The 25,577-nt window shown below is 40.9% G+C and overlaps 1 protein-coding gene across 2 annotated transcripts in view; it reads left to right on the top strand.

The window, feature by feature from the left end:
- Positions 1–25,577, top strand: part of adamts13 (ADAM metallopeptidase with thrombospondin type 1 motif, 13) — a 138,267-nt gene that overhangs the window by 36,174 nt on the left and 76,516 nt on the right. For both annotated transcript variants that reach the window (XM_069931357.1, XM_069931353.1), the window contains exons 10-14: positions 2,447–2,597; positions 12,204–12,308; positions 13,115–13,266; positions 18,482–18,545; positions 22,652–22,778. In XM_069931357.1, coding sequence (XP_069787458.1) covers positions 2,447–2,597; positions 12,204–12,308; positions 13,115–13,266; positions 18,482–18,545; positions 22,652–22,778 — 599 coding nt within the window. The remainder of the gene's footprint in view (positions 1–2,446; positions 2,598–12,203; positions 12,309–13,114; positions 13,267–18,481; positions 18,546–22,651; positions 22,779–25,577) is intronic.

Genomic DNA, 25,577 nt, shown 5'->3' on the forward strand with positions numbered 1-25,577 from the left:
TCCTGCTTGCACTCAGCACAGACCTGGCATGACCTGGTCATTTCCCTGATGTCTTCTATTGAGTAGGGCAGATTGGGGGATTTAACAAAATGAGCCATGCGGGTGACCCCTGGATGGCAGAGCTCATTGTGTATGAATTGACCGGTGTGTGCGGAGGTACAGCAGCCCCTGAACAAGGTATGTGGAGGCTTGTTAAGGGCCCCTGGCCAGTATGCGATGTCAAAACTGTAGGTGGAGAGTTCGATCCTCCACCTAGCAATTTTTCATTCTTGATTTTGCCCTCTTTTACTGTCGAACAGCACCCTGTTCTTCATAGCAATTGGCTTGCAATCCAGAGACAGGTTTGGGAAGAGGGATGGGGGATCAATATGAAGTGTGGAGAGGCTGCATGTGGGTTCTGATTTTAATGGCCCTCCGTTCTGAAATGTTATGGGAGGGAGGGGACCAGAATACTCCAAGGTCATGCTTTTAAGGTGACACAGGAAGTCAAGACCCAACAGTACCGGAGCACACAAATTATTAAGCACATACAACTGAAGTTTACAAAACTCCCCCCCTTCAAAAGACAAATGTACAGTACAATGTTCTTGGATACAAGTAGAGTGCGAATGAGATGCTAGAAATATACGGTAATTGGAAGGAAACAGTTTAAGTTTGTATTCCCAAGCAGTCTGAGAGTCTATGAAACTTTTTGTAGAGCCACTGTCCATTAAGCATCTAGTTGGGTGTCCATTCACCTTGACAGTCACTATAGAAGTTGCTGAGTTAGGATCCTGGAGACTCCGTAATCCTCAAGTGTCTCCTTATCTCTGCTTAGTAAGAGTTGCCACGGATGGAGGCTTTATCTGTAAACTTGGGGAGGGGGGGGTTAATTATCCATAATGTTCGTCTTTTGGGCAGAGCCGTGGAGGGGAAGGAATCTTCAGATGCAGCGACAGTCAAATGTTTTCAAAGAAAGTGACTGAAAATAGAGAAAAGGGATCAAAAGAATAGAAAATTGTTTTTCGGGAAATAAATTATTATCTTTTGAACAAATGAAGTGCAAATATGGTATAACTCACGGTACAATGTTTGCTTATCACCAACTGAAGGCCTACTTGAAGGACAAATTGGGAAGCAGGCTGAGATGACCAGAAGGAAGCAATTTTGAAGATGTGATTACAGACACAATGATAATTAAAAGATTTATAACAAACATGTACATCAAACTGCAAGATAAAGAGAATGAGGAAATAAGCTGTAAACCCAAACAAAAGTGGGAACAAAATCTAAACATAAAGATAAAGAATGAAACATGGGAAAAGCTATGAGAAATACAATAAACACGAGGTTATGCATGATACAATATAATTGGTTTACACAGGCTATACACCACGCCCCAAAAGTTAAATAAATGGGACCCAACAGTATCAGATAGATGTTTTCAGTACATGCAATTTGGGCATGTGAGAAAGTGGAAAAGTTTTGGGAAGATCTAAATCAGGTATTAAATAAAATCACAAAAAGCAACATACCAAAAAATCCAGAGATCTTTCTTCTAAGTAATATAAGAAGTAAAGAACTTGGACTCGATTTGGATGGAGCACAAAAAAGATTTATTATGATAGCCTTAGCTGTAGCAAAATAATGTATTATGTCAACCTGGAAATCAGAAGATAGCCTGAGAACACAGCAATGGTACATAGAAATGAATAAATGTATTCCACTGGAAAAAATTACATATAATTAAAGAAATAACATCACAGTACTCGAACAAATTTGGGAACCCTACATGGAACACAAAAGAGAAGTCCTACCACGGACCTCCACCACCTAAAATGACAGAAGGAGAAGAAGACAAAATGAACTGACCCAGTGTGTAAAAGTAGATGACACAATTTTCTTGTTTATTTTCATTGTGTGATGACATTGTTTAATGGGTTTAATGTATCATATATGTTGAACATTGAGTGGGTGGGGAGGGGGGGTGAAGGAGGGAGGGAAGGGAAAGGGGAAAAGGGGAGAAAATGACACTGTGTATATTCAAGAGGGAAATGTTTATGTGTATTTTGGTCAATATGGTTCATAGTGCGAAAAATTTTAAAAAATTTAAAAAAAAGAAAGTGACTGTAAATAAAGTAAAATGCTTTAAGGTTTCTATATTCATGCAAGTTAAGTTTATTCAGTGGAAGTAAGCATAGTATTTTTGTCTTTTAAACTGTTTATTCTTAATACGGATGTATTAGGCATTGTAAGTGTCGGTCTCAAGTAAGATACATTTATCTGGAATCCACCAATCTCCATAGGTACTGGATACCAGGGGGTTTTACTGTACTTAAAAAAAATAAAGAGCTTTGGAATATCCCGAGGATGTATTAGGCACTACTAAAAATCTACTTTTCCAATTCTGTTGAGAGTGAAATGGACTCCTTGTTGATGTAATCTTTGGCTGCGTTTATTCTGCCAGGACAAAACAAGGGATGTGCTTGGATGACCTACCAGCAACAGAATCTGATCTCTCCAGCCAGAAGCCGGGTCTGTACTATGGGGTGGATGACCAGTGCAAGATAGCCTTTGGAGGCAAGGCGTCCTCTTGCAGCTTCAGGAGACATGACATCGTAAGTGGTTTCTAAGATCAACTAGTATCTTCTCTTTGGCCTCCGTTGTTCATGGTTGACCATGGGTACTGCGACTCGTAGTCACTATGGATTAGCCTCTCCAGGGTGCAAGCCAGTGCAGAGTTCCGTCTGTTGCCCATGCAGTAGGACCCCCCTCTCTATGCTAATGACAGGTCCAAAGGAATGACAAAGGTCATAGTTTTGTGCCAGGAGCATTGCAGGAGTTGCCGACCTGGTGCTGAGTACAGCAGTCAGGCGCCTTTGGGACTCTGACTCCAGATTTTTCCTTTGGGTTTACTCCAAAGCCTTTCCTGTGAGTGGGTATAGCCATAAGGCAGCAAAGGTTTGAAATCCGAGTTTTCCCTCTCCTAGATGAGTTGCCATCTGTGGTTAACAAGCTCCATCTGCCCAGAGCAACTGGTTTCATGGTACCAGTGGCCCATCTTTGCTCCTTCTCCTATCAGTGAGAACAGCCACATGTGAAGGCCAGGAGTTGGACTTGGTTGTCAGAGGCTGGTTGATCCACATGCCATGAAAGGCATTTGTTGTAGCAGTGGGATCTTGTCCCCACTACCGCCCTTCGGCTATGACAACCATTAGAGTCAACTAGTGTACTGTGGCCAGAAGTTCACTTGCAGATTAGAAGGAGATCATTGTGCCCTTGAACAAACTATCCAGATAGCCCCACTTGCCCAGTACTTTCTCCCTCCTCCATGTAATTTCTAATATTTAAGTGAAACACAGAAGTCTGCAAAAGCTGTGATTGCAGTAAAGACACTCAGAAAAACTGAAGGAACTCATCCGGTCTTGCAGCGCCCAATAGAGGTAAAGATATATTTCTGACGTTTCAGGCCTGAGTCCTTCATCAAGGAAAAGGGAAAAATCAGGAAGGCATCAGAATAAAGACTGAAGGCGCAGACTAAGAAATCACTTCACCGAGTATCTTGGCTTTGCTGCCACAGCATGGATCTCCCAGTGGTCACCCATTTCAATTCAGTGTCCCGTTCTCTTGCTGACATAGTCTGAGACCACCTGCAAATTGGAGGAACAATACCTCATCTTAGGTCTGGGCACCCTCCAACTGGGTGACATTAACACCGACCATCAGTTTCCATTAAACTTTTCCCACCTTCTTCCCCCTCTCACCTTTCCCCCTGTCACCTTTCCCCCCTGCTTTGTCTGTCGGTCTGACAGTCTCTCTCTCTCTCTCTCTCTCTCTCTCTTCCCTTTTCCCTCTGGCTCTTTTCACAAAGCCAATATAAATTCTCACCTCTCCTCTTATCATATCCAATAAACAACTTTTGTTGGTCTGGACTCCTCCCCCTGCTATTCTTCAGTCTTTATTTAGATGACTTCCTGTTTCTTGATAATTCCTTGAAGAAGGCCTCAGGCCTGAATCGTTAGTAACATATTTTTACCTTCTACGGACTCTGCAAGACCGGCTGAGTTCCTCCAGCATTTCTGTGTCTTTTAACTTCTAATATTTCCCCAGTTACCTTTTAAAAGTTACTATTGACTCTGTTTCCACTGCACCTCATGCAGTGCATTTCAGATCACACCAGCTTACCTCAGAAAAGTTATCTTCCCAGATAATTAACAAAGATTCCAGAAGATTTTTTTTTAAGATTCAAGATTATTTTAAAACAGAAAATGTGATATTACACAAAATTTTCTTTAGTCTTTTGTAAGGCAGACAATGATTCACCCAGCACCCATTAGAGTCAGAGAAAGATATCCAAAAGAGAGTCCCTTCAGAATCATTGAGTGTCCATGGATTCATCTCGTGTTCCCACACCTCTGCAACCACACATTTCAGTCCAAACCATCGGCAATCTGAGCTCCAGGTGCATACCTGTGAAACTATCATGGAGCCTCCAGCACCCTTGGCACCATCTTGTATCCCGGTCCTGTACCCCTTTAGACAGTCTCAAGCCAACCTCCAGCATTCCACAATCTGGTCTGAATCCCTCGACCACATATGCTGGCCGTCCACAGCCTGTGCAAGTTCCTCACCTCAAGTCATCAACAGCCCACTGTCTGCATGTTCTTCAGCCTCAGAGCTCCTCACTGGTCCACCACTGTGGTCACTGCCCCATGCTTAATAGAATGTATAGGAAAGTCTAAGGGTGGAGTTTGGGCTAATAGTCCCTTTTGTTTCAAGTCGTAGATGGAAGTAGAAAGCCCTTGTAAAAATTTTGGAATGTATTGGTCATTAGCCTCGGGGATGGGAGAATCAGTGTGGAACCCCATAAATGGAAGCCCAAACATCATCTCGTACGGTGAGACTGCAAGGTCTTTACGAGGGGCTGTGCGAATTCTAATCAGGGCTAATGGTAATGATTTAATCCAGGAAAGACCAGTCTCTTCATGAAGTCGGGTGAGTTGAAGTTTCAAAGTTTGATTCATACGTTCGACTCGACCCGAACTTTGAGGATGCCATGGGGTATGTAGTTGCCAGTCTATTCCTAGCTTCTTGCAGACACCCTGTAGAATCTGAGAGGTAAAATGCGTACCTCGATCTGAATCAATGGTCTGCATCATACCGTATCGTGGAATGACACATTCAATGAGTATTCTGATGACAGTGCTGGCGCGATCATTCGGGGTAGGAAAAGCTTCAACCCATCGTGTAAAATGATCGACCATGACAAGGAGAAATTTGTAAATACCGATTTTAGGAAGTTCAGTGAAGTCTATTTGTATGCGCTGGAACGGGCGAACGGCAATGTCGCGACTGCCAGACATTACATGGCGCATCGATTTCTTATTGATCCTCTGACAGATGGGACAAGATCTAGTAGCGAGTTTAGTAATAGTGTATATGCCAGGGCAGTGAAGGAAACGTCCAAAGGTATCAACAAGGGACTGGGTTCCCCAATGTGTTTGTTGATGTAGCTAATCTATAACTTGGCGAGTTATGGCTTTGTTAAGGACTTGCCGTCCGTCTGCTGTCCACCACAACCCGTCGGCAGTCTGGCGAAATCCCTTATCTTTCATTGAGACCTCATCTTCCCGTGAAAAGATGGGGGTCTTTTTAATCTCTATTGGTGTGGGCAGTAGCTGGTGCATGTGAATCTTTTCTGCGAGTGCCGCCTGTTTGGCAGCTGCATCAGCCTGCCTGTTGCCTCTAGCTTCAGGACTGTTACCAGTCTGGTGTCCCCGCACATGTACTATGGCAATTTCGGACGGGAGTGTTAAAGCATCTAGGGATTGGATAATTAAGTGTTCATGGGCTAACTTCTGTCCTTTGCCAGTTATCATCCCTCGTTCTTTCCATATCTTACCGAAGTTATGGACTACACCGAAAGCGTACTTAGAGTCAGTGTAGATAGTTCCTACCTTGTTCTCTAGTTCGTGGAGTGCTCTACAGAGGGCATATAGCTCACAGGATTGTGCTGACCAATGACCAGGGAGGCGACCGGCTTCGATCACCAGTCCTTGCTTACCATCCACTGCACTATACCCACTATAGCGGGTTCCTGCAATGCAACGTGAAGAGCCGTCAATAAACAATTTTTCTCCTTCATTTAAAGGGACATCAGTTAGGTCTTCCCTAATTTTGGTTTGTAAGTCGATAACCTCTAAACACATATGTTCTAAATCGTTTGAGGATTGGTCAGTAGTTGGAGCGATGAGGAAGGCTGCTGGGTTGAGAGTTTTAGTTGTAAGTAAGGTCAAATCATTGCTATCCATTAGGATCGTTTCATATTTTAAAATTCGCGAGTCCGTGAGCCACCTTCCAGCCCGCTGTAAGAGAATTTTGCGGACAGTATGAGGGGTGTGAACTATCATAGGGGTGCCGAAAGTAATCTTTCGCCCATCCTCAACTAAAATTGCAGTGGCTGCGATGGCTTGTACACATTCTGGCCAGCCGCGACAAACTGGGTCTAAAAGCTTTGACAGGAAAGCCACTGGTTGTCTATAGCCTGCCCTGTTTTGGGTGAGCACTCCTGTGGCTGCCCCATCTTTGGTATTAGTGCATAAGTCAAAAGGTTTGTTTAAGTCGGGTAGCGCTAAAACTGGGGCATGCGTAAGGCAATGTTTAACGAAGTTAAAATCTTTGATCTCTTCATCTGTCCAGTCAAGAGGTTCGGTTCCTATACTGGGAAGTTTATCATAAAGGAATTTGACCAGGTTAGAATAATTTTGCAACCAGATTCTACAGAATCCCATTAACCCAAGGAATTTCCTGAGTTCCTGGGCATTTTTGGGAGGGGGAATCTGAAATAATACCAGTTATTCTCTCTGGGCTAATTTTCCTGGTTCCTTGACTCACTAGATGTCCTAAGTATTTAACTTCGGATTGCACAAATTGTAGTTTGGACTCGCTGACTCTCAGACCTTTCTTGTCTAGAAAATTTAAAAGTGCAACAGTAAAATCTTTAGCTAATTCATAAGTTCTCGCTGTAATTAACAAGTCATCAACGTATTGTATGAGTTGGCAATTTTCTCTCCGAGGAGCCTCATCTAATATCTGTTCTAGGACCTGACCGAATAAATTGGGTGATTCTGTAAAGCCCTGAGGAAGGACAGTCCACCGGTATTGGTTTTTACGGCCAGTAAAGGGGTTTTCCCATTCAAAGGCGAACATGTCTCTGCTCTCTGTAGCTAATGGACAAGTCCAAAATGCATCCTTGAGATCAGTAACACTAAACCATTGATTATGGGGATCGATTTTACTCATAATGGTATAGGGGTTAGGTACAACCGGGTAACGGGCAAGAATGAATTTGTTAAGCTCCCTCAAGTCCTGTACTAGGCGGTAGGTGCCGTCTGGTTTTTGAACAGGTAAAATCGGGGTATTAAAGGGAGACATACAGGGTTCGAGTATGCCATCCTGAATCAACTGGTCAATTACGGGCTGTAAACCTTTTCGGCCAGCCATCGGAATCGGGTACTGTTTCTGTCTAACAATTTGTTGAGTATCCTTTAAAGTGACTTGTAGTGGGGGAATGTCGAGGATTCCTCTATTGCCTTTTTCTGCCCAAACTCTCGGATTTATAAGTTTTCGATCCTCCTCGCTCAAAACATAGAATTGTACTTCAATGCCTGATTGTAAAGGTCGGGTACCGATAGCCAATTGGTCCTGTAAGTCTCTTCCTAGCAAGCATACTCCGGCTTGGGGAAGTAATAGAAGATCCTCGATTATGATCTTATCTCCCATTTGGATTCTGACCTCTCGCAACACCGGGACTGGAAAGTCTCGTCCTCCCACCCCTGAAACTATAACTGTCCCTTCTATTTTAACCCCCTTGGGTTGGTGTAGAATGCTAGATCGGGCGGCTCCAGAATCGACTAAAAATATCATCTTGTCACTGTGGGGTCCTATGCATAAATTAACTAATGGTTCTCCGTGCAGCCCCACGGTGTGTATTGGCTGAGAACCGTGACCCCCCTATTCGTAATCAGCTTCCATCAGGGCATAGGAGCGTGTGTCCATTGCTTGCAGTGGGCATTCCTTTTTAAAGTGTCCTTCCTTTTTACAATGGAAACAGATAAGAGGTCCTGTTTCCCAATCTCTCCCAAAGTTTCTAGGGGGCACCCGTCGTCCCCGGAATCCTCCTCTACTCCTCCACATGCTGGGGTCCCCACTTCCCCACCCGTGGCTCCCCTCACCGCGTACAGAGGTTGGCCCGTAATCCCTATCTTTTTCATGATGCTCATCTACTATTCCTTTGACTGCTTGCATTAAAACTTTAGCTTTCCCTTTCTGTTTATCTTCCGCCCTCTGGACAAATGCTTTCTGAGCAATCTGTAGTAGCTGGGTAATTCCTTGCTCGTGCCAATTTTCTGTCTTTTGTAATTTTCTTCTGATGTCTGGGGCTGAGTTGGTAACAAAACCCGTTAGAACCAATTGTTCCCCTGCTGGAGATTCTATGTTGAGACCCCCATATTGTTGAATTGCCGTGCGCAATCTATTGAGAAATGCAGAGGGGGTCTCCTCGGGACCTTGGGGAACCTCAAAGGCTTTTTTGAAATTCTGTCCTTTGGGGACAGATTCTCTGATTCCTTTGATCAAATTAATCCTATATTCTTCCATCAGTGTGTGGCCACCACTGGTATTTTTGTCCCAATTAGGTTTTGTGAGGGGAAATTTGGCTTCTCCAGGTGTCGCCTCGTGTCCCCCTTGGTGTTCCTTATCCCAGACTCTAATGCCTGCCTGTCGGATCATTCCCCGCTCATCTAAGGTAAACAGAGTCTTAAAGATGGATGTTAATTCCTCCCAAGTATACAGGTTTGGTCCCAAAAATTGGTCTAACTGTTCGGCACATCCCTGGGGATCTTCTATCAGGGAGGTCAATTCTTTCTTAAAATTACGCACTTCAGTGCTGGTCAGGGGCACATTTACGAACCCAAGACCCTCTCCCACGGGAACCTCCCGCAGGGGTCGCATCCAGCTGGTTTCTGGTTTATTAGATTTGTGTTCCTGCTCCCTGGGAAATGAATCGCAGGGTTCTGCCCTTTCTTCCTGAAGGATCTCACACTGTTCTAAATTACAATGATCTCTCTCTCCTGTCAACGGAGATGGTAATCGAGCGCTTTGTGAGCGAGTCACCATACCACTCCGGTTCTCTTCTTTCTTCTCTAGTGGTGGGGGAGGAGGGGGAGGTGCAGAAGGGTAGGTCATAGGAGGGGAAGGAAAGATAAGAGCCGGCATAGGAGGAACATAAGGTGGAGGGAGGGAATGTAGCACATCCCACCCCTGTGATTCAGGGACAAAAGGTTCCTCCTCTCTCTTATCCCTGAGTTCTTTCTCGTTCAAAACCAGTTGGTCAATGGGTCCCTTGAGCCAGCAGGCTGCATATTCCCTGCTCTCAACATTGTCCCTCTGGACATAGAGCCAGATGTTCAAAGCTTGACACATTCAGTCATCCTCAGATCCGAACTTTGGCCAGTACACGGAGCTCCCTTTAACCGGGCTTTTAACCCATTCAATACAAAAATACCTGACCATTGTCAGTTTGTCTTTCCCACGGGTCCTTCCTGTGCCCCACTCAGATAACATCAACCCAAGCGGGCTGTAAGTAGCTATCTGGTTTTCACATCCTGTACCAGGACTCTCTTCCTTGCTACTCATACTTCCCATACTGATAGGCAATTAAAATTCCTCTTACCGGGTTCTAGTAGCAATGTTCTAGCGCGCTTCCTCCCGTCGTTTGTTTTCAATGCCTCTTCTCGGATATCACTCGCTTCTTCCACTGACCAGCCACCTGTCGCCCGTGAGTCCAGCTGAATCAGCCGGGGTGCACCTACTCTCATCGTCGGGGCACTCTGTCAGTGGAGGGAGTGTGATCCCAGACGAGCCCCCATTTGTTAGAAACAGAATTTACCTTTAAAGAAATTGCTCGAGACAAAAATTGAGAACAAAGAACATTTATTATAACAACAATGCAAAATTGGGTGCTTCCCCTTACCTTGGGAATACACACATACACTGGGGCTCACCCAACTTTTATACAGTCAATTTCAGTATCAGAATACCCTCCCCCTTACATTCTTCTACCCCCTGGATGGGTTTGGCATAGGCAATCCTTCCTGCCTACGTGCAGTTTCAGTATACTTGGAGGACCAGGGGGTATCCTGTCGGTGTCCCTTCATGTTATTGTCCTTATTCACACCTTCCTGATTCTCGGGGCTACAGTCTCTTGGTATGCAGAGTTGGCTCATCCTGTCTAGGGTTGGCTAATTTAATATGTATAAATCTGTGAAAGGTTAACTAATTAGATATGTAGGACTTGGTACTTCTGTCTAGGGCTAGGAGACCAAACTACCTCAACTTCCTACATTCTATTGTTGCTTACCACTCCTTATCTTAGTCTTATGGTGGCTCTTGTCACAAAGACTAGAAGATTCTTATGTTAATCATGCTGACTCTGCTTTCCTGCATCCTATTTCCCAAGCTCATCCTGCTTGTACTGGTTACAGTCATTAACTGATGTATGAATTTCAGTTTCCTTCATGTTCATAATTTTAGATCAGTTTTCCCATCTCTCACAGGATCATTCGGCCACCTGGTGTGGAGGACAGGTTGGGCTTTCAGAAGATCTCCTTGTGGGGCTGCTGTTGGGCCTGGCAAAACTGCCTATTCATGGGTCAAGGCAGCAGGTGGATGAGGGTGTGTGGTGAGCTGACTGCCTGCCCCCTTTCAGGGTTACGTTGGAGTGGGAGCACGCGAGGTCCAAGGGGTCGGTGGCCAGGTTCCAGGAACGGTTGGCTCCCAGGGTCTCAAAACGGTCAACCAGTTTACCTATCTCGGCTGCACCATTTCATCAGATGCAAGGATCGACAATGAGATACACAACAGACTCGCCAAGGCAAATAGCGCCTTTGGAAGACTACACAAAAGAGTCTGGAAAAACAACCAACTGAAAAACCTCACAAAGATAAGCGTATACAGAGCCGTTGTCATACCCACACTCCTGTTCGGCTCCGAATCATGGGTCCTCTACCGGCATCACCTACGGCTCCTAGAACGCTTCCACCAGCGTTGTCTCCGCTCCATCCTCAACATCCATTGGAGCGCTTTCATCCCTAACGTCGAAGTACTCGAGATGGCAGAGGTCGACTGCATCGAGTCCACGCTGCTGAAGATCCAGCTGCGCTGGGTGGGTCACGTCTCCAGAATGGAGGACCATCGCCTTCCCAAGATCGTGTTATATGGCGAGCTCTCCACTGGCCACCGTGACAGAGGTGCACCAAAGAAAAAGTACAAGGACTGCCTAAAGAAATCTCTTGGTGCCTGCCACATTGACCACCGCCAGTGGGCTGATATCGCCTCAAACCGTGCATCTTGGCGCCTCACAGTTTGGCGGGCAGCAACCTCCTTTGAAGAAGACCGCAGAGCCCACCTCACTGACAAAAGGCAAAGGAGGAAAACCCAACACCCAACCCCAACCAACTAATTTTCCCCTGCAGCCGCTGCAACCGTGTCTGCCTGTCCCGCATCGGACTTGTCAGCCACAAACGAGCCTGCAGCTGACGTGGACTTTTACCCCCTCCATAAATCTTCGTCCGCGAAGCCAAGCCAAAGAAAAAAGAACATATGTGGTTGATGATGAAAATCGTGTTTTAATTTGTGTAATAGAGAGGCAGTAATGATGACTGCTTCTTGTGTCTTTTTGCCATATTTTAATGGTGGTTTTTAGTTGTAGCTCAGTGTGCTTTGTGTCTTGTAATGTAGTTTTAAATAAAGTTTGTATGTTTAAAAAGAGAGGGGATAATTATCATGTAATTGTTCATCTTTCAGGCGTCTTCGTGGAGGGGAAGGAACTTACAGATGCAGTGACGGTTAAATGTTTTCAAATAAAAAAAGTAAAATACTTTAAGGTTTATATGTTCATGCAAGTGAAGTTTGTTCCGTGTAAATACAGTACAGTCTTTTTTTAAATCTTTTAAACTGTTTATTCTTATTATAGCTGTTTTAGTGAGGCATTGTAAGAGTGAGTCTCAAGTAACTGGAAAAATCGCTTTTCCGTCATCTACTAATCCCCGTAGGTGCCGGATACCATAGTTTTACTGTGTTTTGTCCTGTATATTTTATGTGCTGTAATTTTCCATATTTCCTTTCCTGATAACTAAATAGTAGAAGCTTTTGTGTTTATGCAGGACGTATGCAATGTTCTATCGTGTCACACGGATCCATCAGACCAGACTACGTGTACCCGCTCCTTCATTCCGCTGCTAGATGGAACAGAGTGCGGGCCTGACAAGGTACAAGGAGCCAATATCTCTATGTGGTGAATGTAAAAATGTAGACCATTTACCCAATGTAGTCAGCTGTAGACCCTTGTGCCTTAAAATCAGAAGAACATGGATTTAACTCTAACCTTGCAATGGTCTATGGAGATACTTCTAGTGAAATTTTGCAAGAATGCTGCACAGTGAGAGGGACAGTGTTTGGAGAGCCATTATTAATAGTTGGAGGCTCAAACTGGTGGGATGGTTCAGCACTAAGGAAGCATTGCATAGTCAATGGAGCTATATCAAAAGAGAACTGTATTGTTGAAGATACTTTAGTTTGAGTTCCTGTTTTTCCTTCTGGGGATACAAAAGTGTCTACTCCACTGCAGTAAAATCCCTGTTATCTGGATTTCAAGCAACCGGCAAAATAAATCTCAGAATATAAATAGGTAAAGAATATGCAAAAGTTGCCCAGTGTCCCCTAGCAGTTATTTCGCCAATCTGGCAACACGCAATCTCAAGCAACTGGCAAATTCACATATCAGGCATCTAACAATTCCTTTCGATGCCAGATACTGGGGGGGTTTTACTACATTTTGAAGATCAGTTCCCTGATTTTTTTGTGGCCTTTTTATCCTTGAATCAGCATCACTAAAGTGAATGACATGGTCATTTATCTCATTACATTTGTGGGAGTTTATTATGTAGAAATTAGCTGCTGGCTTTCTTACATTATCATTGCAATTACAGTCCAGAGATACTTCTCTGGCATACCCTATTCCTTTGTGTAACTTTGGCAGTGAGGAATCATTTTAACGCATGTTATTTCTCTGCAGTGGTGCATAAGAAGGAGCTGCACATCTCTAGGGGACCTAAAAATGATTGGAGCTGTACATGGGGTCTGGTCAAGTTGGTCTCCATTCAGCAGCTGTTCTCGGAGTTGTGGTGGAGGGGTCACTCTGAGACAAAGATATTGCAACAATCCAAGGTAGGTGGCCAACTGCAGAAAGTAAAACATCAGAATGTAGGAATGGAATAAGGCCACTTAGTCTTTCAAGCATGCCCTCCATTTGGTTAATCTATAATAATCTGTATCTTATCTTCATTTGCATGCCTTGTTTCCATAATTTTTCATTTAATTTAGACATTAGCACAGTAATAGGCCCTTTCGGTCCATGATCCCGCGCCGCCCAATTACACCCAATTAACCTATACCCCAATAAGTTTTGAAGGGTGGGAAGAAACCGAAGGCCCCCGAGGAAATCCACATAGACATGGGGAGAATGTACAAATTCCTTATAGATTTGAACCCCAGTCACTGGCTCTGTTACAGGATTGCACTAACCGCTATGCTAACTGTGCTACCCTAACTTTTTATAACCTTGTTTATCAAAAATCTACCAGTTATAGTTTGTGTGGTAAGTTTCAGATTTTCATTGCTCTTTCTTTGAAGAATAAAATGGGAGTATTAAAGGTTTGCTAGATGATCATCTGTTTTGGACGTAATAGTGTAGTTGATTCATACTGGGCACTCTTCGACTGATGTACTATCAATAATCACAAAAGGATAAAGTTGTGAAACTATCAGGCTTTGATTAACTAAAGACTGGAACACCATCAACCTCATTGACCGATCGCAGCAAAGAGAAAGGTAGAACATGCAAGTGGCTAGAGGTAGGATTGGTCTTAAGAGGTGTGTCCAGCCGGCAGCAACTAATCATGGCATAACAGTGATTTACCACATTCACCCTTCCTTTTAAGAAGAGACCTGTGGGGTGAGAAAAAAAGAGAGGGTGAAACAACTATACATATATATATTTACAGGTTAACTGTATCAGGGGGTCTCCTTTGCCGCAGCGAGCAACGTAGCAATTGTTTGGGCACTGCCTTAGTGTCCTGAGCAGCTTGTGAGGTTGGCCTGTTAAGTTTGTCAAGGGCTGGGGTCAGCTGGAGCTTGTATATCATTGGCAAAAAACAGTGGCCTGGGTAGGGGGTGGTCAGCTGCAGTATCTGCAACCCCTAAGGTTGAAGTGGGAGGAGGTGACTGTTGAAAGTTATTGGTGGTCAGGGAGGCACCTGCATGATGGAGGAGGAGGAGTGATGAATTTCTGGGCCTTGGAGGGTGCGTGAGAAAAAGGTGATGGGTCTGTCCGTTTGATTGAGTGTTGAAGCCAGGGCAAAGTCAGACACATCGCTCTCCACTTGGAACAGTGGGACTCATCTATGGCCTTGGTGATGTCATCTTTGATACAGTTGAATGTAGCTTGGAATCTGCTGGCAGGGAAAATGGTAGCTTTGACCAATGGGCAAATCTTTACCGCATAGTTGGGGACCCATTGAATATAGTATGAGAAGAACTGAGGCATCTCTTCAGAGCTCTGAGGGTTTGTGGGATGGGTAGCTCCATCAGCGATGCATGCAGTCCAGGTCACAGCCAACGACGCCATTCTTGACCACGCAGCCAATGACGCCATTCTTGACCAAGCAGCCAAGAATGGCTAGCCATGCTGTCCGCAACACATATTTATTCTCATTATAAGTAAGGTTCAAGCATTTTGCTGCCCGGAGGAACTTGTGGAGGTTCACATCATGAACCTGCAAATCGTGGCCATGATAGTAACATTATCGAGATATGGGAAGATATGGCCTGTAGATTATAGCAATCCACCATACAGTCCATCTCCCATGAATGCCATGAATTGGTGGTCCTCTTGGCAGATCAGGAGCTGGTGATATTCTGACTTCAGGTTAATCATGGAGAATACCCAATAATGTGCAATCTGGTTGACCATATCGGATATGTGGGTAAGGGAGTAAGCATCGAGCTGCGTGTACTGGTTGATTGTCTGGGTGTAGCCTATGACCATCCTATTCTTATCCCTGTTCTTTACCATGACCACCTTGATGATGCCCTCGCCCAATAGGCGCTGAACTTCTGCCTTAATGTATGCCCTGTCAGCCGCACAATACCGTCTACTCCTGGTGGCCACCGGCGTGCAATTATGGGTGAGGCTGGCAAACTGCAGAGGTGTCAACCTTGAGGGCCATCTGTGAACTGTTCATTGCAGATGGTGTGTGGGGGGGGGGCTGGGGACATTGAATCGCAAAGTGACTTTCTGAAGTTGGCACTGGAAATCCATCCGCAGTAGCAAGGGGGCACAGGACCCAAAGGTGGCTGCCATGCATGATTTGGATGTGAGTGATATCCTGTGTTTAGTGGACTGTCCTTTAAGGGGAAGTTGTTTAGCGGTATTGGGGTGAATAAAACTTTCTGTACTCCCGCTATTGAATAAACAGTTAATATCGCACCCTTTTACCTGGACATCCATCATGGATCTGGTGAGTTTGTGTGGGGCCTCCTGGTTTAGGGTGATGGAAGCCAGTATAGACTGAGGGTTGAAGTCAACCTTCTCAGATTTCAAGTACTGTTGCATGCTTTTTTTTTAAAAAAATCTAGTTAATAAAATTGATGTACCATCAATAATCACAAAAGGCTGAAGTTGTGAAACTATCAGGCTTTTATTAACTAAAGACTGAAACAGCCATCAACCTCATTGACTGATTTTTTTTAAACTTTATTTAAGATTTTATAACATGAATAACATATAGGATTACATTAAAAAAATTAAGAATAAAATAATAAAATTACAATACAGTATCAGTAATCTAAATAAACTATACCCTCCCCAATAATTATTACACATTAATAACCCAACTCAAATTAGTCCAACCCCCCTTTCCCCCAAAAATAAAGAGTGAAGAATTAATAAAGTTAATAATATATGTGAGAAAAAAAACTCACTTACAAAAATAAACAAAAACATAACCGATTAAAATACTAACAAAAAGAAAAGTAATTAATACTAAGATATCAGACTTAAAAAACATATTTAAATCAAACTTAAATGCATATATTTAACAAACGGAGTTAAGATGAAGCATATATTTAACTCAAACTTAATATAAAAAATTAAAGTTAGTAACATTATCTATCAAAAATTCTTAAACAATAATCAATTCTTAAAAAAAAATTGTAGCATGAAAAAAAAGATGAAAAAAAACTTTCTCTATAGAAATAAACCTTCACCAAATATCAACCAACTTCACATCTATTATCATATTAGTCACATAAACCACCATCTTAAAACAAAATTCAAACCTCATTAAGCATTGTACAATTCAATTTTAGTACTCTTCCACCATTTTTCCCTTTTACTCTTGAATAGTTATCCAATAAAAGCTCCAATACCATGTTTAAATATCCCCAAACATTACGTTAAAATTCAGATATCCAAATAATAAAAACACATCTACAACAAAATCTATATCTTCAACAAATGGAGCATAAACCACAAACAAAATTCAAGCCTCATTAAGAATTGTACAATTCAATTTATAACTTTCACCATTATTCCCTTCGTTCTATAACTAAAATAGCAAAATAATATACACTAGAATTACCACTCCTTTCACCTTAAAGTTAAAGAAAAAATTTAAAAAAATGTATCCATCCCATTCACATTTAAATTTCAGATATTCCTTATCTACTGAATAAACTTTACAAAAAGAACCACATCAATTTTTAGTTTTTTAAACAATCAAATACTTTCTTATGGTTTTTTTAAAATATTTAAACAAAAAAAACCCCTTCACTCTTTAATCTAATAATACAAAAAAAAAGGAAAAAAAAAACAGGTAGGAGGTTAAAAATACCCCCTCCCGTCTAAACCGCGCAATGCGGTAACTCCCAAAAAAAATGGGTGTGAGATAACTCACACGTAGCAGATGACTTTCAGGAAATAGTGCCTATCCAGTTCTCTCCCCCAACTCTCACTTCATCTTAAACTAACATCATCATTATTTAATATCCCTTTTTTTAAAAAAAACATTAGAAACAAAAAGGACAATTCTTCTTTTAATCAGCTCCAACTGCCGAGTCACCATTACAACCATTCCTTCTTGGAGCACGGCTCTTTTCTTCCATCTCTTGCCTCCTTAGAGATCGCGGCGGACTATGTCTCTGTTGAAACTGAGTAATTGGCAGCTGTTGAGCAAATGCTATAGCTTCCTTTGGAGAATCAAAGAACTTTGGTTGACAACCATCTTGAAAAACCTTCAAAACAGCTGGATATCTAAAGGTTGCCTTGTAACCTTTCTTCCACAACAACTCTTTAGCAGGATTGAATTCCCGTCGTTGGAACATAACTTCTTGACTTAAATCCGCATAGAAGAAAACTCGATTATTTTGAATCATCAAGGGTGATTTTCTCTGTTGTGCATTTCTAATAGCCACTCGTAAAATTATTTCTCTGTCGTAATAATTCAAGCAACGAACTAAAACAGGTCTTGGACTTTGACCTGAAATAGGTCTTCTACGCAAGGCTCTGTGAGCACGTTCCAGTATTATTCCTTCTGGGAAATGTTCTTGACCAAGCACCTGCGGAATCCATTCAGTAAAAAATTTTCTTGGGTCTGGTCCCTCCATACCTTCCGGCAAACCAATAATCTTTATATTGTTCCGTCTGGATTGGTTTTCCAAATAATCAATCTTTTTCACCAAATTTTTATTTTGAGTTTGTAAGTCTTCGACCATTTTGGTCACATCAAAACCTCATTGACTGATTGAAGCAAAGAGAAAGGGGAAGCATACAAGGGACCAGGCATAGGATTGGTCTCAGCAAGCATGTCCAGATGGCAGCAGCCAATCATGGCATACACGGTCCATGCATGCCTCAGTGCAACATGGAGTTTGAGACTCCTCGTCTTTGAGACTTCAACACTAGATGGAGCACTCATGCTGATGAACAATACTGCACTGGATGCAGTAACCCTGGTCCATGTAGTTGAGTAGTACACTGAATGGAGTGATCTCTATCCAGAAGACTCAACACTACTGGAGTAGCATGGTTAGTGTAGCAGTTAGTGCAATACCATTACAGCACCAGCGATCAGGACCAGGGTTCAAATCCTGCACTGTCTGTAAGTAGTTTCTATGTTCTCCCCATGTCTACATGGGTTTTCCCCGGGGGTTCTGGTTACCTCCCACCATTCAAAAACATACTGGGGGTGTAGGTCAATCTGGTGTAATTGGGCAGCCAAAACTCGTAGGCCAAAATGGCCTGTTACCATGCTGTATACCTAAATTTCTTTTTAAAATTACTCTTGAAGCTTTGATGACTCATATCATTTTTGGATTTTTCTAGACCTGCTTTTGGCGGTCATAAATGCAAGGGAACAGATATGGAAGCAGAAATGTGTAACACAGAGGTAAGTGTGAGTGAGTCAATTGAATGGCGAACAGGGGACATCTTCACTGTGCCAAGAGTCAGGAACCAGCCCCACATTATTCAGGCACTTGATATTTTAAATGGCATTGAGGCAGGATCTGGATGAAGGTTTTAGGAGAGAGGTACAAGAGGTACTCTTTATTTTTGGAACATCAGAAAATTTGAATTATTTGATTTGCATGAGGAAATTTTAATCTAAATTTTTAAGACCCTGCAGGTGAAAAACAAGGTTTCCTGTGTGAACAGTTTGGACTCATGAGTATAATGATAGTGTTGAGGGTAAGAAGGAAAGTTAGGTACTTTTTTCATCTAAATGGAAGTAGAGTTATGAGATGAGTTCCCAGAAAGAATATTGGCAGTGAAATTCTTTATGCCATTGGTCAAAGTGCTTGCTATCTTAAAGCAAGTAAGGGTGGATAAATCCCCAGGGCTTGACAAGATATTCCCTCAGACCTTGAGGGAGGCTAGTGAAGAAATTGCAAGATCTTTGGCAGAAATGTTTAAAATGTCCTTACCCATGGATGTGGTGCCAGAGGATTGGAGTGTAGCTCATGTTGTTCCATTGTTTTAAAAAGGCTTTAAAAGAAACCCTGGAAATTATAGGCTGGTGAGTGTGTCATCAGTAGTAGGTAAATTACTGGAAGATGTTCTAATAGATCAAATATACAATTATTTGGATGACGGATAGTCAACATGGCTTTGTGCATGGTAGGTCATGTTTATAGAGTTTTCAAGGAGGTTACCCGGAAAGTTGATGAAGGAAAGGCTGTGGATGTTGTCCATATGGACTTAAGTAAGGCCTTTGACAAGGTCCCACATGGGAGGCTAGTCAGGAAGGGTCAGACACTATGTATTCCTAGTGAAGTAGTGAAATGGATTTGACAATGGCTGGATGGCAGAAGCCAGTGAGTAGTGGTGGATGATTGCTTCTCAAACTGGAGGTCTGTGACTAGTAGTGTGCCTCAGGGATCAGCGTTGGGACCATTGTTGTTTGTTGTCTATATCAATGATCTGGATGATAATGTGGTCAATTGGATCAGCAAGTTTGCAGATGACACTGAAATTGGAGGTGTTGTGGACAGCAAATAAGGTTTTCAAAGATTACAGTGGGATCTGGACCAGTTGGAAATGTGGGTTGATAAAATGGCAGATGGAATTTAATGCAGACAAGTGTGAGATGTTGCATTTTGGAATGACAAACCAAGAAAGGACATACATGGTAAATGGTAGGGCACTGAGGTGTGCAGACGAACAGAGGGATCTGAGATACAGTGCCCTCCATAATGTTTGGGGCAAAGTCACCTTTTTCATTTATTTGCCCCTGTCTCCACAGTTTTACATTTATAATCAAACAATTCACGTGTAATTGAAGTGCATATTCCAGATTTTATTCAAGATTATTAGTAAACATTTTGGTTTGACCATTGGAAATTACAGCACTTTTATTACATAGTCCTTTCATTTCAGGGCACCATAATGTTTGGGACATTCATCTTCACAGAAGTTTGTGATTACTCAGGTATGTTTAATTGCTTTATTGGTTCAGTGTTAAGAGAACAGGGCTTGCTTCAAAGCTTTTGATCACCTTCGGAGTCTGTAGTTGCCATTTTTCTCCATGAGGACCAGAGTGTGTCAATGAAAGTAAAACAAGAATAAAACTGTAAGAGGCATCACTCAAGCCTCTAAAATCAACAGTTTGGAACATCATTGAGAAGGAAGAGTGTACTGGCGAGCTCAGTAATCGCAAAGGGACTGGTCTTCCAAGGAAGACCATGTCTGCTGATGACAGAAGAATGCACCTCATAATGAAGAACAATCCCCAAGTGTATGTCCAACCAATCAGAAGAACTCTTTGAGGCAAATGTGGATATATCAATGATGCTGTCCTCAGAAGACTTCATGAACAGAAATATATTGCAAGATGCCAAGCCACAGAAAGGATAAGCAGATTACAGTTTGCCAAGATGTATTTAAAAGAGCCTGCAAAATTCTAGAAAAGGGTCTTATGTATAGATGAGACCAAGATTAACCTGTTTCAGAGTGGTGGCAAAAGCAAAGTGTGGATGCATAAAGATCGTTACATGGATAGGAGGGGACTAGAGGGGTATGGACCGGGTGCTGGTCAGTGGGACTAGGAGGGTGGGGATTTGCTACGGCATGGACTAGTAGGGCCGAACTGGCCTGTTCTGTGCTGTAAGTGGTTATATGGTTATAATTGCCCAAGTTCCAAAGCATACCACCTTTGCTATGGTTTGCATCTTGCAGTGTAGCCTCTATATCTGTTCGTGAAGTCTTCTGAGGACAGTAGTCATTGACAATCTGCACCTGCCTCCTGAAGAATGTTACTGATCTGTCGGACAGATATTTGGGGATTTTTCTTCATCCTGATGAGAATTCTTCTGTCATCAGCAGTGGAGATCTTCCTTGGAACACCAGTCCCTTTGCGATCAAGGAGCTCACCAGTTCACGCTTTCTTCTTAATGATGTTCCAAATTGTTAATTTTGGTAATCCTAAGGTTTGTGTGATGTCTCTTACTGTTTTATTCTTGTTTTTCAGCCTCATAATGGCTTATTTGACTTTCATTGGCACATGTAGAAAAATGGGAATGACAGACTCCGAGGGTGCTCAAAAGTTTCGAAGCAAGCCTAGCCCTCTTATTCCTGCACCAATGAAGCAATTAAATATACACGAGTACTCACAATACCTGCGGAGCCAAATGTCCCAAACATTATGATGCCCTGAAATGAGGAGACCATGTATAAAAAGTGTTGTAATTTCTACATGATAAAACCAAAATGTGTAGCAATACCTTGAATAAAATCTGGAATGTGCACTTTAATTACATGTGAATTGCTTGATTATAGACAGTATGCAAAACTGTGGAGCACAGGGGCAATAAAGGGGAAAAAAGTGTCTTTGTTCCAAACATTATGAAGGGCACTGTACATAATTCCCTGAAAGTGGTGTCACAAGTGGATGGGGTTGAAAAGAGAGCTTTTGCATATTGACCTTCATAAATCAAAGTATTGGGTATAGGAGTTGGGATGTTATGGTAAAGTTATACAAGACATTGTTGAGGCCAAATTTGGAGTATTGTGTGCAGTTTTGGTCACCTAACCTGTTTCTAGAAGATAGAAACAGTGCAGAAAAGATTTACTAGGATGATGCCCAGATTTCAGGAACTGAGTTACAGGGAAAGGTTAAACAGGTTATTCCCTGGAGCATAGAAGAATGAGGGGAGATTTTATGGAGGTATTTAAAATTATGAGGGGGATAGACAGAGTAAATGCAGATAGGCTTTTTCCACTGAGGGTAGGTAAGATACAATCCAGAGGACATGGATGAAAGGGGAAAAGTTTAGAGGAACATGAGGGAGAACGTCTTCACACAGAGAGTGGAGGGAGAGTGGAATGACCTGCTAGCTGAAGTGGTGAATGTGGGCTCAATTTTAACATGTAAGAAGAATTTGGACAGGTACATGATGGGAGAGGTATGGAGGGTTATGGGCTGGATGCAGGTCAGTGAGGCGAGTCAAAAAAAATGTTTGGCACAGACTAGAAGAGCTGGAGAGGCCTGTTTCTGTGCTGCAATGTTCTATGGTCCAGCATGAGAATGTATTACTGATCTCTCTGCCACCATTTCAAAGAGCTCTGAAGAAATAGTGAAATTCATTAGCATCAGTTCCAGACCAGTGCCGGCAGACTGTCTTAAGTAATACTATTCAGGTTCAGAATCATTTGGCTACAGTGTTATAGTACTCTTTATGTTGGAGTACCCATTGCGTTACAGCCCCATCACATTACTGCCCCTGTCGCGTTACCCTCCCAGTCACATTGATTTCCCTGTTGTGTTAAGGTCCCCATGCTGTTACCTTCCCCAATGTGTTACCCTCACCATTTCATTATGGAACCCATTGCATCACCTTCCTCATCGTGTTACAGTCCCCATCGTGTTACCCTCCCCATCACGTTATAGTCCCCTTCTGTGCAGATCTTACCTCAGGTCACCCAAAATATTGCCATTGTTGCTCGGTGTCTGCACCTATATTTTGTCCCCTGCTGTTATTCTTTCCATTCTTTATGCAGCCCTGCCAAGGAAGTCAGCTTGATTTCATGTCTTCACAATGTTCAGAGACCAATTCTGAGCCTCTCAACCTGACACCCAGGGTTCCAGTTTACTATAAGTGGTTGCCTGCTGTTGGTTATGTAAAAGGTAAAATAAAACCTCACTCCTTGGCATCATCTTATAAAATAATTCACTGTATAGAAGCACAGAGCTTAGATAGACATTGTGTCCATGCTGGTGCTCACTCTTCCACATTTTCCTCATTATCCTTTTCCTTTCAAAATAATTTTTTGAATCTACTTCTGTCAACAATCAGGTAGCATTCTAAACCTCTCTAGTTCTTACACATCCTCTTTTTTTAATACTTTATTTAAAATTTTAATCCATGATACATAAAGTTAATACAAAATATAAAATATTTATAAGTATACATGGCATATAACAGAAACTCCTCTGACCCCCCCTTACTCAAAAAAACACTCCCGCTTTCTATACCCCTTACCTAAAACTTTAAACCCAAATAGTCCAAATAAAGGCTCCAAACTTTCTGTTAGAAAAATAATTATCTCATAAATTATATGTTCTTTTTTCCAATGGTATACAAGATCTCAATTCTGTATGCCATCGAAGTAAATTCAACTCTATATCATTTTTCCAAGTAATTGCAATACATTTTCTTGCAACTGCTAATGTTATCTCAAAAATGCTATTTGAAATTTATTTAATCTTAATTCCAAACAAATCTTTTTAATCTTACTTAACAAAATATTGATTTTGGGAATTTAAATTTTAAAATATTTTGTAAAGGTTCCTTAAACTGCATCCAAAAGACTTTCACCTTTTCACAAAACCATGTTGAATGTAAAAATGTTCCTTTTACTTTCTGGCATTTAAAACATAAATCCATAGAAAGTAAATTATATCTCATTAATTTCTCAGGAGTTAAATATGATTGATGAATAAAATTATAATGAACTAATCTATATCTTATATTCACTATCTTTACACAAATTTCTGCAATCCTCGTGAGTAATTTGTGTTCTTAAATCTTTTTCCTATTTTAACCTAGATTTTTGTAAATCTAGCTAAAACATTTTATTCTGTAATAATGCATACATTTCTGAAATAATTTTTTTTTCCTACCATCCGTAATTAAAATTTCAAAATTAGTCTGTCTAGGCAACCTCATAGTATTCCCAAATTGATCCATCAACAAAGCTCTAACTTGATAATAACAAAAAAGAATATTCAATGGTATTTCATATTTTTACTTCATTCTTTGAAATGTAATAAAATAACCTGCTTCATAACAATCCTGTACAAATTTAATTCCTTTTTGATTCCATATTTTAAAAAGTTTATTATTAACCGTAAAAGGAAAAAAGTTATTCTGATACAGTGGTGTATTCATAGAAACTCTACCACATGTACTTATCTCATCATTTATTTTATTCCATATTTCAATTAAATGCATCACAATGGTGAAATATGTTTATGTAACAACTTCAAATTCCATGTATATACTAATTGATCCCTCTTATTCTCATTAATTCAATATCTTCCCATACCAATCGAGTTTCCAAATCAAACATTCTATTAATAAACTTTAATTGTGCCACCTTATAAATAATTTTGAAAATTCTGAAATTGTAAACCTCCTAAATCATACTTAAAAATAAAAACATTATTTTTTGTAAAGATACTCTTGGCATTTTCTTTCCATAAAAACTTCCTAACTATAAAATTCAAATCCTTAAAAATGTTTTGAGGAAGTTTACAGGAAATAGACTGTAAAATATATTGTAATCTCAGAAAAATATTCATTTTTATACAATTAACTCTACCTATTAATGTTATCAGTAAATCTTTCCATTGATTTAAATCATTCTTAATTTTATAAAATAAAGTTAAATAATTTAATTCATATAAATGATTAAAATTTTTATCAACTTTAATACCTAAATATTTAATTTTATCTGACCAATTAAATTTAACAATATTCTTACAAAAGGTATAACCATCTACAATTAATGGCATAATTTCACTTTTATCTCAATTAATTTTATAACCAGATATTACTCCATATTGTTCCAATCTGTCATGTAAAAATCTCAAAGATTCTTTTGGTTCTGTTAAATAAATCAAAACATCATCCGCAAATAAATTAATTTTAAATTAATCAGATTTCACTTTAATATTACTATCTTGTCTTATTAATTGTGCCAGAGGTTCAATAATCAGTACAAACAATGCCAGTGACAAAGGGCAACCCTGTCCAGTAGACCTCTCCAATATAATCGGTGATGATATCTGCCCATTCGTCACAACTCTAGCCATCGGCTTTTTATATATTGCCTTAATCCAAATAACAAATACTGGTCCAAATTTAAATTTTCCCAACACTTTAAATAAAAATCCCTTCAGCATCTAATAATAAAACCATTGGTAAATTAGGTATTTCCTGTGAAATATTTATCAAACTAATTAACTTTATAATATTATCAGCAGAATAACGATCTTTAATAAATCCAGCCTGATCTATATAAATCAAAGAAGGTAGATACCTTGCCAGTCTATTGGCTAAAACCTTTGTTACAATTCTATAATTGACATTTAACAAAGATATAGGTCTATAAGAACTTCCTCTCAAAGGGTCTCCATCTTTCTTAAGAATAACTAATAATAGCTTGAGAGAAATAATCCGGTAAATAATGAATTTCCATAGCTTGTTTATGGACCTCAATCAATAAAGGAATCAATAAATCTTAAAATTTCTTATAAAACTCAGCCATAAACCCATCTTCACCTGGACATTTCCCATTAGGAATTGATTTAAGTGCTTCTATAATCTCCATTTAAGTAAAAAAGTGTCTCCAATTCCTTAATTTTTTTATTAGTTAATGAAGGCAATTGAAGATCAGATAAAAAATTATCTAAACTTCATCT

Source organism: Narcine bancroftii, chromosome 1 (genome assembly GCF_036971445.1).
Source record: "Narcine bancroftii isolate sNarBan1 chromosome 1, sNarBan1.hap1, whole genome shotgun sequence".
NCBI lineage: Eukaryota > Metazoa > Chordata > Chondrichthyes > Torpediniformes > Narcinidae > Narcine > Narcine bancroftii.